General features: G+C 51.6%; 1 protein-coding gene across 2 annotated transcripts in view; it reads left to right on the top strand.

Moving 5' to 3' along the window:
• Positions 1-14,199, top strand: part of LOC144737467 (E3 ubiquitin/ISG15 ligase TRIM25-like) — a 30,226-nt gene that overhangs the window by 13,126 nt on the left and 2,901 nt on the right. The window contains exons 1-4 of one of the 2 annotated variants that reach the window (XR_013588986.1): positions 4,141-4,234; positions 5,439-5,614; positions 8,792-8,918; positions 11,590-11,671. Coding sequence is in view for 1 of the 2 variants with exons in the window: in XM_078620185.1 (XP_078476311.1) it covers positions 5,439-5,524 (86 nt within the window). In the remaining variant the exon portion in view is untranslated. Of the gene's footprint in view, positions 1-4,140; positions 4,235-5,438; positions 5,615-8,791; positions 8,919-11,589; positions 11,672-14,199 lie in introns of those variants that run through there. The other variant, XM_078620185.1, reaches the window with a different exon arrangement.

Raw genomic sequence — 14,199 nt, 5'->3', positions numbered from 1 at the left:
CACAACCACTTCTGTATTAATCAATTTATTACTAATTCAGCCTCAACTATGATATAGTATGCGAACTCTCAATCCCGGAACGTCAACACGGCATCAATACAGTATCATCAATGATTGTCTGATTTCACTTGACAACGGCACATGGATCCCGCGTAACGCGATGGTTGTTAGTGAGAGAGAGAGTCGTTAAAACATGCAAATACTATGCTAAGAAAACCTTAACGTTAATGAATGAAAGATACTTGAAAGATTATACGTCGATAAAAACACAATCAAAAACAGTTATTATTCTTAAAGGCACCAATCTCAACAGATACATCGGCAGGTTATCTGACAACAGAATGGCTCGGAGTAAGGGCCGGCGACGATGCTCCTTTTCCGAAGATCGTTATCTTATATCAAATTTACTAATTGGGGACCAGATCACCTGATAAGGATCTGGTGGGCCACCACTCCCCACGTGAGCGTGGCTCGGCGGAAGGAGGTGCCAAGAATCAATTCGTATTGATGGATCTGTTGGGAATTTATGCGATTAAGAGTACAGTCCACTAAATATTAAAGATAAAATTACGAATACTCTTATAAACGACGGATGGCCATCACTCGGTCTCGAGTGTTTTCTTCACAGCCACGGATGGCTTATGGGTTCGAGTGGGTTTGAGTGGTAAGAGTTGTCTTCAATAGTCAGTGTTCGGAGTCGGTTCTTTATGTCAAACAGACGCCTGGGGGTCGTGTGGTGAGGGGGCGGTGCGCGTCATACGTATTAGTCGCTCCTCTGTCGCCGTGGGGAATTGGTTGGATGCCTGTTGATACGCTGTCGTAGTTCGGAACCCGGTCGGTAGGTGGCGCCCACAGCTCGCTCGCAGCGTCGTCGCCAAACCGTGATTCTCGCGGCAGCAGGGAAACCGACTCGGCAGAGGTTGAGCTGTCAAGCGGGTCTTGCCCGCCTGCAGAGGAGATGGGGAGCCGCTTGAGTCGAGCCCCGAGAGCCGGCTGAACTCGGCTGAGTCCCAGAAGCTGAAGAGTCGAGCCGACCCGTTAGTCGCAGCTCGCCCTTGAGTCGACCCGCTCGGTCGAGCTGAAGATGAGTCGAGCCGACCCGCTGGTCGAGCTCGGCTGGTGAGTTGACCCTTCTGGTCAAACTCGGCTGGTGAGTTGACCCTTCTGGTCGAACTCGGCTGATGAGTCGAGCCGACCCTTCCGGTCGAGCTCGCTCATGAGTCGACCCGTTGGTCGCACTCGTGATGAGTTGACTCTCCTGGTCGAACTGGTTTCCAATGCTCAGAGTCCTTTCTTTTATGCCGAAAAATCCCTTTGGGTCCTGCCCACAAGGCGGGGTTTTCTTTTGATTTACTGTGTCAGGATCTGTCCGTGTGTAGGTGTGTTCATGTGTGTGTCCGTACGTCCGTGTGTCCTTGTGTGCATCACCCACGGTATTTTCCGTTGTCATACTCCCTCCATAAAATCCATGAGCAAACAATCAGATGTTACAAATTGCCTCGAAGTCGTCTCTCTGTCTGGGTGCAATATTATCTCTTGTCTGGCCTTCTTCATGAACCAAAACACAGACGTTACAAATCGTCTCACAGGCGTCTCTGTCCGTGTTGCACGACCTGGAGGGAGGGGCACACTCCCTCCGATCCTCACAGCACACAAAGACATGGTTAAAAAGTTTTAAATTAACATTTGTCCCTTACCATTTCCCAGTTATGATTCTGTATGTAACCTCAGGTGTCGTTTCCCATCGTGGTGCTTGACCCAAGTGGAGGTGCCTCCCCGAGCACATACACACTCCCATCCCGCGCTGCGGGGATACAAAGACGGCCGGGATCTCCCTTTCTCTCCGACCCTGGGTTTAACATCGCTCTTTTATTATGTATTTTATTTCGACCTAGTGGTGATTTATCCCGCTATCCTGGCTTTTCATAAGTTTTACTTTTGTCTTTCATGCATAGGCTTATTATTATTAATTTATTTCCGATATCTTAGGTTAAGGGGTAAGTTTCTTGATCCTAGGAATTCGTATTCCTTGGTGTCTGCATGGTTATATAAGCGGAATATAGTTGACGGTGAATAGCGTTAACATTGATGTTATGTACGATATTATGTATTGTGATGTCTTTAACTTAACTTGTTCGGCTTTACTGACATGAAGTTGTATTTCATAGCCTGGCAGTCTTTGCCTCACTCTGTCTCTGCTCGCCGGTGTTGTTGCTGTCCAGCTGACGCCGTTAACTCAAGGCCTCATTAATTTCCGTCACTCCTTGTAGGTGAGGGCGGTTGAACCTTGGAGTCAGTTCTGGTTTTTGTCTGCTTGCTTTTTCTGATGTCCCCTGACCCCGGGAGTTATTATTCCTACTTTTATGGCCTGTCGAAGCCCGACTCGCTGTTGCTGGCTGGTGTGTTGTTCCCGGCTTTTTTTGCTTACGTTTGCAGTTCGCCGTGCTCTTAATTTCCTTCCCTCTTCAACCTTATATCGACTATTCGCTCCTGTCTGGGTGCGATTCAATTTTGACTTAGGAAGGTTCTGATTGTCATATGCTTTGGGTCGAGTTGTATATTAAAGTATGGAAATAACATTTCATATTGACTTAATGATGGTGATGGTTCAGTAGGCGTAACTTGTGGCCTGGTTTAATTGGAGTGGGTGTGAATATCAATAACTTTAGCCTACCCTGTTGTTAAATTCCGACTTTAACGTTACTTTAATAGCAATACAGAATAATTGAGCTTTTTGACTTAACTAGGCGAACGCGAACTCCTGGTAACCTCCGCAGCCTTGTTATTCAGCTGAGCCTGCAGCCTTGAGAGAGGCACAACCCCTTATTCTCGTCTCACTGTGGTCATCCAACCTTCTGCTCTGGGAGTGTTATTCTTAATTTCAGGTCAAAGGCCCCCTCACGTTCAGCCGGGCAGGGTTGTTAATCAGCTCCCTCCCCTGTGCACACAGCGTTGCTGACCCACTTCATTTGACCACTCACCCTGGATTTATCTTCCTTGAGACAAAGTTGCAAATTCTGTCATCCCAGCCCTCCTCCAGTTCATCACTTAACAACACCTGGTGTTTTGCAGTTTGCTGTGCTTTGGTGTGTTTTCATTCATTATATATCAAGTAAAAAAAATAATATATAAAAATATCAAGTTTGGAAGAAGGGTTAGGATACAACAGACTACACTATACACTACACTATACACTACACTATACACTACTATACACTACTATACACTACTATACACTACACTGGGTTCTTACACCTTTCCCGCACGGCCCTCGCTCAGAGCTCTCCCCCTGGCAGCTCCATAGCTGCCCTCGCTCCCGTAGCCTCCACACCTCTGCAGCTCCGTTGCAGACCCCTTGTGCAGTCCTCTGGCTGCGCTCACTGCAGCTCCATCGCTGCTCTTACTGCAGCTCCCCTGCTGCCCGTCGTTCCTCCGCGCTTGGTCACCGCTGGCCGACGGTGCCAAGTCTTACTCCCCCGTGTGTGTGGCGATCTCGCCACTCCCCGACCTCCGCCCTGCGTGGCATCACTCTAACTCTGTCTCCCACACTCTCCCATCTCTTCCGGTATCTCTCCCTTAAGACCTCACCCCTCTCTCCCACGTGACCTAACTCCTCCCCCCATGACGTCATATCCGCGAAGTCGTTTACGCCCGCATTACACATGGTTAATCGCATCTTTCCAATAATTACTCAGTTTGTAACCATCATCACGGTTGAAATTATGTCTGTGTTTGTATATGTGTATGGCTTCGTGTACAAACCTTTGATGGTAGCCGGGAGGTTTGCAGAGCACCTTGGTCTCGGAAAAGACAATCTCATGAGAGCCCACCGAGTTGTAGCAATGATCGGCAACGGCCGAAGAATCAGTTCTGCCGTGTTTGAGATCTGACTTGTGCTCGCGGACACGATCAGAAACATGACGTTTCGTTTCTCCAATGTAGCAATCACCACAAATGCAACTCAATTTGTAGACTCCAGGATACTGTAAGTCAGGAACGACATCCTTCACAGATGGAATCAGATCACGGATTTTATGCACTGTACTGAATCGGACTTGGATCTTATGTTCGATCCAGAAATCGACAAAGACCACTTGCCCCCCAACACATCGACGTATCTAGAGGAATCGGAATCGATGCTTCAGTCACGCAACGCGCACTAATCGATTCGGTTTGAGTTCACCGCTCCCCATTGTTGACGAAGTCGCCTCGCTTCCTGCGAATTCTCATCGCCGTGAGTCCCCCCCCCACCCCCCTCCCAGCCGTCTTTGTCTTCCTCACCCCCCCCCCCCCCGAGAGAGAGAGCGACAGACAAAGAAGCCCCCCCCCCCCCCGCCGCCAAAAGGCCGAGGCGTTTAAACCACCCCGCTGAGGCGAGGCCGCGAGAGACACCGCCCCTCGGATAGAATCCGTACCGGCCGAGGCGCGAGGTGCTCGGTAGGCCGGCCTAGGCCGACGCCGGTCACGCTCGGGAGTTGGGAGGGAAATTAAAAAAAAAAACTTTAATAACGTTTCATTTAATATCTACTCCTGTTTATACGTGTGTCTTTAAGTCGCCACGTTGAGTTAGTGGCGGTGGGGTAGGGTGGGGGGTGTTTAAGCGGCTGGCGAGTGCTTGTAGCACCTATCAAGGTCGGGACTGTGGTACACGAGGGGGTGGGTGGGTGGGTGGATGGTCAGCACCAGGTACTCATTTGAGGCTGAGCTGACCTAGGTGAGGGCTCAGGACCGGTTCAGATGATCGTCACCATTGTTGGCCTTCAGCTAGAATCGAACTCGGGTCGCCGGGTTCTTAGTGTAGCTCGATAACCACTACACTCTGTGTACACACACAGACGCGTGTACACACACACACACGCGTGCACACACACACACACGCGTGCACACACACACACACGCGTGCACACACACACACACGCGTGCACACACACACACACGCGTGCACACACACACACACGCGTGCACACACACACGCGTGCACACACACACGCGTGCACACACACACGCGTGCACACACACACACACACACGCGTGCACACACACACGCGTGCACACACACACACACGCGTGCACACACACACACACACGCGTGCACACACACACACACGCGTGCACACACACACACACACGCGTGCACACACACACACACACGCGTGCACACACACACACACACGCGTGCACACACACGCGTGCACACACACGCGTGCACACACACACGCGTGCACACACACACACACACGCGTGCACACACACACACACACGCGTACACACACACACGCGTGCACACACACACACACACGTGTGCACACACACACGCGTGCACACACACGCGTGCACACACACACACACGCGTGCACACACACACGCGTACCCCACCACCACCAATGACACTCCCTCTGGCTCTGCTCCCGTGCCTCCGCTGTGCTCCACATCACCAGCGACGCGTGCAGGGAAGCCGTCTCCAGCCCTGACCCACGATGGTCCGAGGCCCCAACATCCCCGTGGAACGACATCAACAACATAAACAACATCAACAACAACAACAACTACAGCAACAACAACAACATCAACAACAACAACTACAGCAGCAGCGGCGGCAGAAACGGCTTCATGTGTGAGTCTGTGGGTCTCTTTGTGAGTCTATGGGTCTCTGTGTGGTCAGTCTATAGGTCTCTGTGTGGTCAGTCTATGGGTCTCTGTGTGAGTGAGTCTATAGGTCTCTGTGTGAGTGACTCTATAGGTCTCTGTGTGAGTGAGTCTATAGGTCTCTGTGTGAGTGACTCTATAGGTCTCTGTGTGAGTGAGTCTACGGGTCTCTGTGTGGTGAGTCTGTGGGTTTCTTTGTGAGTCTATGGGTCTCTGTATGAGTGAGTCTACGGTTCTCTGTGTGAGTGACTCTATGGGTCTCTGTATGAGTGAGTCTACGGGTCTCTGTGTGAGTGAGTCTATGGGTCTCTGTGTGAGTGAGTCTATGGGTCTCTGTTTAATGAGTCTATGGGTCTCTGTGTGAGTGAGTCTATGGGTCTCTGTGTGAGTGACTCTATGGGTCTCTGTGCGAGTGAGTCTATGGGTCTCTGTATGAGCGAGTCTATGGGTCTCTGTATGAGTGAGTCTATGTGTCTCTGTGTGAGTGAGTCTATAGGTCTCTGTGTGAGTGAGTCTACGTGTCTCTGTGTGAGTGAGTCTATGTGTCTCTGTGTGAGTGAGTCTACGTGTCTCTGTGTGAGTGAGTCTACGGGTCTCTGTGTGAGTGGGGATCCAGGCGATGGAGTGAGTGAGTCTATGGGTCTCTGTATGAGTGAGTCTATGGGTCTCTGTGTGAGTGAGTCTATGGGTCTCTGTATGAGTGAGTCTATGGGTCTCTGTGTGAGTGAGTCTATGGGTCTCTGTGTGAGTGAGTCTATGTGTCTCTGTGTGAGTGAGTCTATGTGTCTCTGTGTGAGTGGGGATCCAGGCGATGGAGTGAGTGAGTCTATGGGTCTCTGTATGAGTGACTCTATGTGTCTCTGTGTGAGTCTATGTGTCTGTGTGAGTGACTCTACTTGTCTCTATGTGAGTGAGTCTATGTGTCTGAGTGAGTGACTCTACCTGTCTCTGCGTGAGCGAGGATCCAGGCGATGGAGTGAGTGAGTCTATGGGTCTCTGTATGAGTGAGTCTATGTGTCTCTGTGTGAGTCTATGTGTCTACGTGAGTGACTCTATGGGTCTCTGTGCGAGTGACTCTACCTGTCTCTGAGTGACTCTACGGGTCTCTGTGTGAGTGAGTCTACAGGTCTCTGTGTGAGTGAGTCTACGTGTCTCTGTGTGAGTGAGTCTATGGGTCTCTGTATGAGTGAGTCTATGTGTCTCTGTGTGAGTGAGTCTATGGGTCTCTGTGTGAGTGACTCTATGGGTCTCTGAGTGACTCTACGGGTCTCTGTATGAGTGAGTCTATAGGTCTCTGAGTAAGTCTACGGGTCTCTGTGTGAGTGAGTCTACGTGTCTCTGTGTGAGTGACTCTACGGGTCTCTGTATGAGTGAGTCTATGTGTCTCTGTGTGAGTGAGTCTATGAGTCTCTCTTTGAGTCTATGTCTCTGTGTGAGTGAGTCTATGGGTCTCTGTGTGAGTGAGTCTACGTGTCTCTGTGTGAGCGAGGATCAAGGCGATGGAGTGAGTGAGTCTATGGGTCTCTGTGTGAGTGAGTCTATGTGTCTCTGTGTGAGTCTATGTGTCTGTGTGAGTGAGTCTATGTCTGTGTGAGTGACTCTACGTGTCTCTGTGTGACTCTACGTGTCTCTGTGTGAGTGACTCTACGTGTCTCTGCGTGAGCGAGGATCCAGGCGATGGAGTGAGTCTATGGGTCTCTGTGTGAGTGACTCTATGTGTCTCTGTGTGAGTGAGTCTACGTGTCTCTGTGTGATGAGTCTATATGTCTCTGTGTAAGTCTGTGTCTCTGTGTGAGTGAGTCTACGGGTCTCTGTGTGAGTGAGTCTTTGTCTGTGTGAGTGAGTCTACGTGTCTCTGTGTGAGCGAGGATCAAGGCGATGGAGTGAGTGAGTCTACGGGTCTCTGAGTGACTCTACGGGTCTCTGTGTGAGTGAGTCTACGTGTCTGTGCGAGTGACTCTACGTGTCTCTGTGTGACTCTACGTGTCTCTGCGTGAGCGAGGATCCAGGCGATGGAGTGAGTCTATGGGTCTCTGTGTGAGTGACTCTGTGTCTCTGTGTGAGTGAGTCTACGTGTCTCTGTGTGATGAGTCTATATGTCTCTGTGTAAGTCTGTGTCTCTGTGTGAGTGACTCTACGGGTCTCTGTGTGAGTTAGTCTATGTCTGTGTGAGTGAGTCTACGTGTCTCTGTGTGAGCGAGGATCAAGGCGATGGTGTGAGTGAGTCTATGGGTCTCTGTGTGAGTGAGTATATGGGTCTCTGAGTGAGTCTACAGGTCTCTGTGTGAGTGAGTCTACGTGTCTGTGTGAGTGAGTCTACGTGTCTCTGTGTGAGCGAGGATCAAGGCGATGGAGTGAGTGAGTCTACGGGTCTCTGTGTGAGTGAGTCTATGGGTCTCTGAGTGACTCTACGGGTCTCTGTGTGAGTGAGTCTACGTGTCTGTGTGAGTGAGTCTACGTGTCTCTGCGTGAGCGAGGATCAAGGCGATGGTCTGAGTGAGTCTACGGGTCTCTGTGTGAGTGAGTCTATGGGTTTCTGAGTGACTCTACGGGTCTCTGTGTGAGTGAGTCTATGGGTCTCTGAGTGACTCTACGGGTCTCTGTGTGAGTGAGTCTACGTGTCTGTGTGAGTGACTCTACGTGTCTCTGCGTGAGCGAGGATCCAGGCGATGGAGTGAGTGAGTCTACGGGTCTCTGTGTGAGTGAGTCTATGGGTCTCTGAGTGACTCTACGGGTCTCTGTGTGAGTGAGTCTACGTGTCTGTGTGAGTGACTCTACGTGTCTCTGCGTGAGCGAGGATCCAGGCGATGGAGTGAGTGAGTCTACGGGTCTCTGTGTGAGTGAGTCTATGGGTCTCTGAGTGACTCTACGGGTCTCTGTGTGAGTGAGTCTACGTGTCTGTGTGAGTGACTCTACGTGTCTCTGCGTGTCTCTGCGTGAGCGAGGATCCAGGCGATGGAGTGAGTGAGTCTACGGGTCTCTGTGTGAGTGAGTCTATGGGTCTCTGAGTGACTCTACGGGTCTCTGTGTGAGTGAGTCTACGTGTCTGTGTGAGTGAGTCTATGTGTCTCTGAGTGAGCGAGGATCCAGGCGATGGAGTGAGTCACCTCGAGCTGCTGTGCCGCTTGTGGCTTGTCGTTTGTAGCGGGTCGGAGAGGCGAGGCCTGGTCAGGACCGCAGCCTGCCCCTCGCCTGGGCCTCCCCCGCGACTCGGCTCCCAGGTGGCCGTGCGGAGCGGCGGAGACGCCCTGCACACAGGCACTGTACGACAGGTGTGCACTGTACGCACTGTACACATTGCACTGTACGCCAGGTGTGCACTGTACGCCAGGTGTGCACTGTACGCACTGCGCACAGAGCACTGTATGCCAGGTGTGCACTGTACGCACTGTACACAGAGCACTGTATGCCGGGTGTGCACTGTACACACTGTGCACAGAGCACTGTATGCCAGGCGCGCACTGTACACCAGGTGCACACTGTACGCACTGTACACGTGGCACTGTACGCCAGGTGTGCGCTGTACGCACTGTACACAGAGAACTGTACGCCAGGCGTTCACTGTACACACTACATAGAACACTGTACGCCAGGTTGCACTGTACACACTGTACACAGATCACTGTATGCCAGATGTGCACTGTACTCCAGGTGTGCACTGTACGCACTGTGCACAGAGCACTGTATGACAGGTGTGTACTGTACACCCACTCTGCACTGTATGACAGACGTGTACTGTATGGGCACTGTCCACACATTGTACTATACAGGACACTGTATGCTGTACAAATGTTGATGGTGATGATGGTGGTGGTGTTGGTGATGATGGTGATGATGGTGATGGTGGTGATGGTGGTGATGGTGGTGATGATGGTGGTGGTGATGGTGGTGATGGTGGTGATGGTGGTGATGATGGTGATGATGATGGTGGTGATGGTGGTGATGATGGTGATGAAGGTGATGATGGTGGTGATGGTGGTGATGGTGGTGATGGTGGTGATGGTGGTGGTGATGGTGGTGGTGGTGATGGTGGTGATGGTGGTGGTGATGTTGATGGTAATGTTTATGATGATGGTGGTGATGATGATGATGATGGTGATGTTGATGATGATGGTGGTGATGTTGATGGTGATGGTGGTGGTGATGATGATGTTTATGATGGTGGTGGTAATGATAATGATGATGGTGATGATGATGTTTATGATGATGGTGATGATGTTGTTTATGATGATGATGATGGTAATGATGGTAATGGTGATGATGATGTTGTTTATGATGGTAATGATGATGGTGGTGGTAATGATGATGATGGTGGTGATGATGATGGTGAAGATGATGGTGATGTTGATGATGATGATGGTGGTGATGTTGATGTTGATGATGATGGTGATGATGATGGTGATGTTGATGATGATGATGGTGGTGATGTTGATGGTGGTGATGATGGTGGTGATGGTGGTGATGATGATGTTGATGGTGATGATGATGATGTTGATGATGATGGTGATGATGATGGTGATGTTGATGATGATGATGGTGGTGATGTTGATGCTGGTGATGCTGGTGATGATGGTGGTGATGGTGGTGATGATGATGATGATGGTGGTGATGATGATGGTGGTGATGATGTTGTTTATGATGATAATGATGATGGTGGTGGTAATGATGATGATGGTGGTGATGATGATGGTGAAGATGATGGTGATGTTGATGATGATGATGGTGGTGATGTTGATGGTGATGATGATGTTGATGATGATGGTGATGATGATGGTGATGGCGGTGATGATGATGATGATGATGGTGGTGATGATGATGGTGGTGATGATGATGGTGGTAATGATGATGATGTTGATGATGGTGATGGTGGTAATGATGGTGATGATGTTGATGGTGGTGATGATGATGATGATGGTGGTAATGATGATGATGGTGATGATGTTGATGATGATGGTGATGGTGGTAATGATGATGATGGTGATGATGTTGATGGTGGTGATGTTGATGGTGGTGATGATGGTGGTGATGGTGGTGGTGATGATGATGTTGATGATGATGGTGATGATGATGATGTTGATGATGGTGATGATGATGGTGATGTTGATGATGATGATGGTGGTGATGTTGATGGTGGTGATGATGGTGGTGATGGTGGTGATGATGATGATGGTGGTGATGATGATGGTGGTGATGATGTTGTTTATGATGATGATGATGGTAATGATGGTAATGGTGATGATGATGTTGTTTATGATGGTAATGATGATGGTGGTGGTAATGATGATGATGGTGGTGATGATGATGGTGAAGATGATGGTGATGTTGATGATGATGATGATGGTGGTGATGTTGATGATGATGTTGATGATGATGGTGATGATGATGGTGATGGCGGTGATGATGATGATGATGATGGTGATGATGATGGTGGTGGTGGTGATGATGATGGTGGTGATGATGATGGTGGTAATGATGATGATGGTGATGATGTTGATGATGATGGTGATGATGATGGTGATGATGATGATGGTGATGATGTTGATGATGATGTTGATGATGGTAATGATGATGGTGGTGATGATGATGGTGGTAATGATGTTGATGATGATGGTGATGGTGGTAATGATGATGATGGTGATGATGATGTTGATGGTGATGGTGGTAATAATGATGTTGATGATGGTGATGATGATGGTGGTGATGGTGATGTTGATGATGATGGTGATGGTGGTAATGATGGTGATGATGTTGATGGTGGTGATGATGATGGTGGTGGTGATGATGATGATGATGGTGGTGATGTTGATGCTGGTGATGATGGTGGTGATGGTGGTGATGATGATGATGGTGGTGGTGATGATGATGGTGATGATGATGGTGATGGTGGTAATGATGATGATGTTGATGGTGGTAATGATGATGATGATGTTGATGGTCCTGCAGGTGAGAAGGGGAATGGAGTCATGTCTTGTCAGGTTCCAAGATGGATCCGAGTGTTGGGTCCTCTGGAAAGACATTCACTCTGGTAACCTCGCCACTCACCCACACATCCACCTAGCGACCCACTCACCCACTCACCCACCACTCACCCACACATCCACCTAGCGACCCACTCACCCACCAACTCACCCACTCACCCACACATCCACCTAGCGACCCACTCACCCACTCACCCACCACTCACCCACACACTCATCCACTCACTCACCCACCCACTCACCCACTCACCACCCACCCACTCACCCACTCACTCACTCACTCACCCACCCACTCATCCACTCACCCAGTCACTCACCCACTCACTCACCCACCCACTCACCACCCACCCACTCACTCACTCACCCACGCATTCACCTACCGACCCACTCATCCACTCACTCACCACTCACCCACCCACCCACCCACTCACCACTCACCCACCCACCCACTCACCACTCACCCACCCACCCACCCACTCACCACTCACCCACCCACTTACCCAACCACCCACTCACCCACCCACTTACCCATCCACCCACTCACCCAGTCACTCACCCACCCACTCACCCACTCACCCACCCACTCACCACCCACCCACTCACTCACCCACGCATTCACCTACCGACCCACTCATCCACTCACTCACCACTCACCCACCCACCCACTCACCACTCACCCACCCACCCACTCACCACTCACCCACCCACTTACCCAACCACCTACTCACCCACCCACTTACCCAACCACCCACTCACCCAGTCACTCACCCACCCACTCACCCACTCACTCACCCACCCACTCACCACCCACTCACTCACCCACGCATTCACCTACCGACCCACTCACTCACCACTCACCCACCCACCCACTCACCACTCACCCACCCACTTACCCAACCACCCACTCACCCACCCACTTACCCAACCACCCACTCACCCAGTCACTCACCCACCCACTCACCCACTCACTCACCCACCCACTCACCACCCACCCACTCACTCACCCACGCATTCACCTACCGACCCACTCATCCACTCACTCACCACTCACCCACCCACCCACCCACTCACCACTCACCCACCCACCCACCCACTCACCACTCACCCACCCACTTACCCAACCACCCACTCACCCACCCACTTACCCAACCACCCACTCACCCAGTCACTCACCCACCCACTCACCCACTCACTCACCCACCCACTCACCACCCACCCACTCACTCACCCACGCATTCACCTACCGACCCACTCATCCACTCACTCACCACTCACCCACCCACCCACTCACCACTCACCCACCCACTTACCCAACCACCCACTCACCCACCCACTTACCCAACCACCCACTCACCCAGTCACTCACCCACCCACTCACCCACTCACTCACCCACTCACTCACCCACCCACTCACCACCCACCCACTCACTCACCCACGCATTCACCTACCGACCCACTCATCCACTCACTCACCACTCACCCACCCACCCACCCACTCACCACTCACCCACCCACTTACCCAACCACCCACTCACCCACCCACTTACCCAACCACCCACTCACCCAGTCACTCACCCACCCACTCACCCACTCACTCACCCACCCACTCACCACCCACCCACTCACTCACCCACGCATTCACCTACCGACCCACTCATCCACTCACTCACCACTCACCCACCCACCCACTCACCACTCACCCACCCACTTACCCAACCACCCACTCACCCACCCACTTACCCAACCACCCACTCACCCAGTCACTCACCCACCCACTTACCCACTCACTCACCCACTCACTCACCCACCCACTCACCCACCCACCCACCCACCCACTCACTCACTCACTCACCACTCACCCACCCACTCATCCACTTACCTACCCACTCACCCCCCCACCACCTTATACATCCACCCACTCACCCACTCGCTCGCTCACTCATCCACTCACCCACTCACCCCCCCCACCACCTCACCCATCCACTCACTCATCCATCCACTCACCCACCACCTCACCCACGCATCCACTCACCCACGGATCCACTCACCCACTCACTCACCCACTCACATGCGCATCCACTCACTCACCGCTCACCCACCCACTCGCTACTCACCCAGCCACTCACCCACCCATCCACCCTCCACCTCACCCACCCACCACCTCACCCACCCACGCATCCACTCACTCACCCACTCATCCACCCACTCACCCGGGTAGCCGGGTAACTGGTAGGGTACGGGTACCCGATTGCGACCTCTGGGATGAAGCCATGTTGCAGGCGCGGGTGGGTTGATTCTAGGAACTTGAATTGTGAGAAGAGACAAGACGTTGGGAAATGAGTGACAATCAGTGACTCACCAGTGACTCACGGCCTACCCGTACCCGTACCATACCCTACCCGTACCCGTACCCAGCCGCACCAGGGTCGCAAACAGGTACCCTACCCATACCCTACCCGTACCCTACCTGTACCCTACCTGTACCATACCCTACCCGTACCCGTACCCAGCCGCACCAGGGTCGCAAACGGGTACCCTACCCATACCCTACCCGTACCCTACCTGTACCCTACCT

This window comes from Lampetra planeri, chromosome 69, assembly GCF_965212315.1.
Source record: "Lampetra planeri chromosome 69, kcLamPlan1.2.h2, whole genome shotgun sequence".
NCBI classification, from domain to species: Eukaryota; Metazoa; Chordata; class Hyperoartia; order Petromyzontiformes; family Petromyzontidae; genus Lampetra; species Lampetra planeri.
Note: the sequence above shows the minus strand (reverse complement) of the source record. Positions and strands in the feature narration are given on the sequence as shown.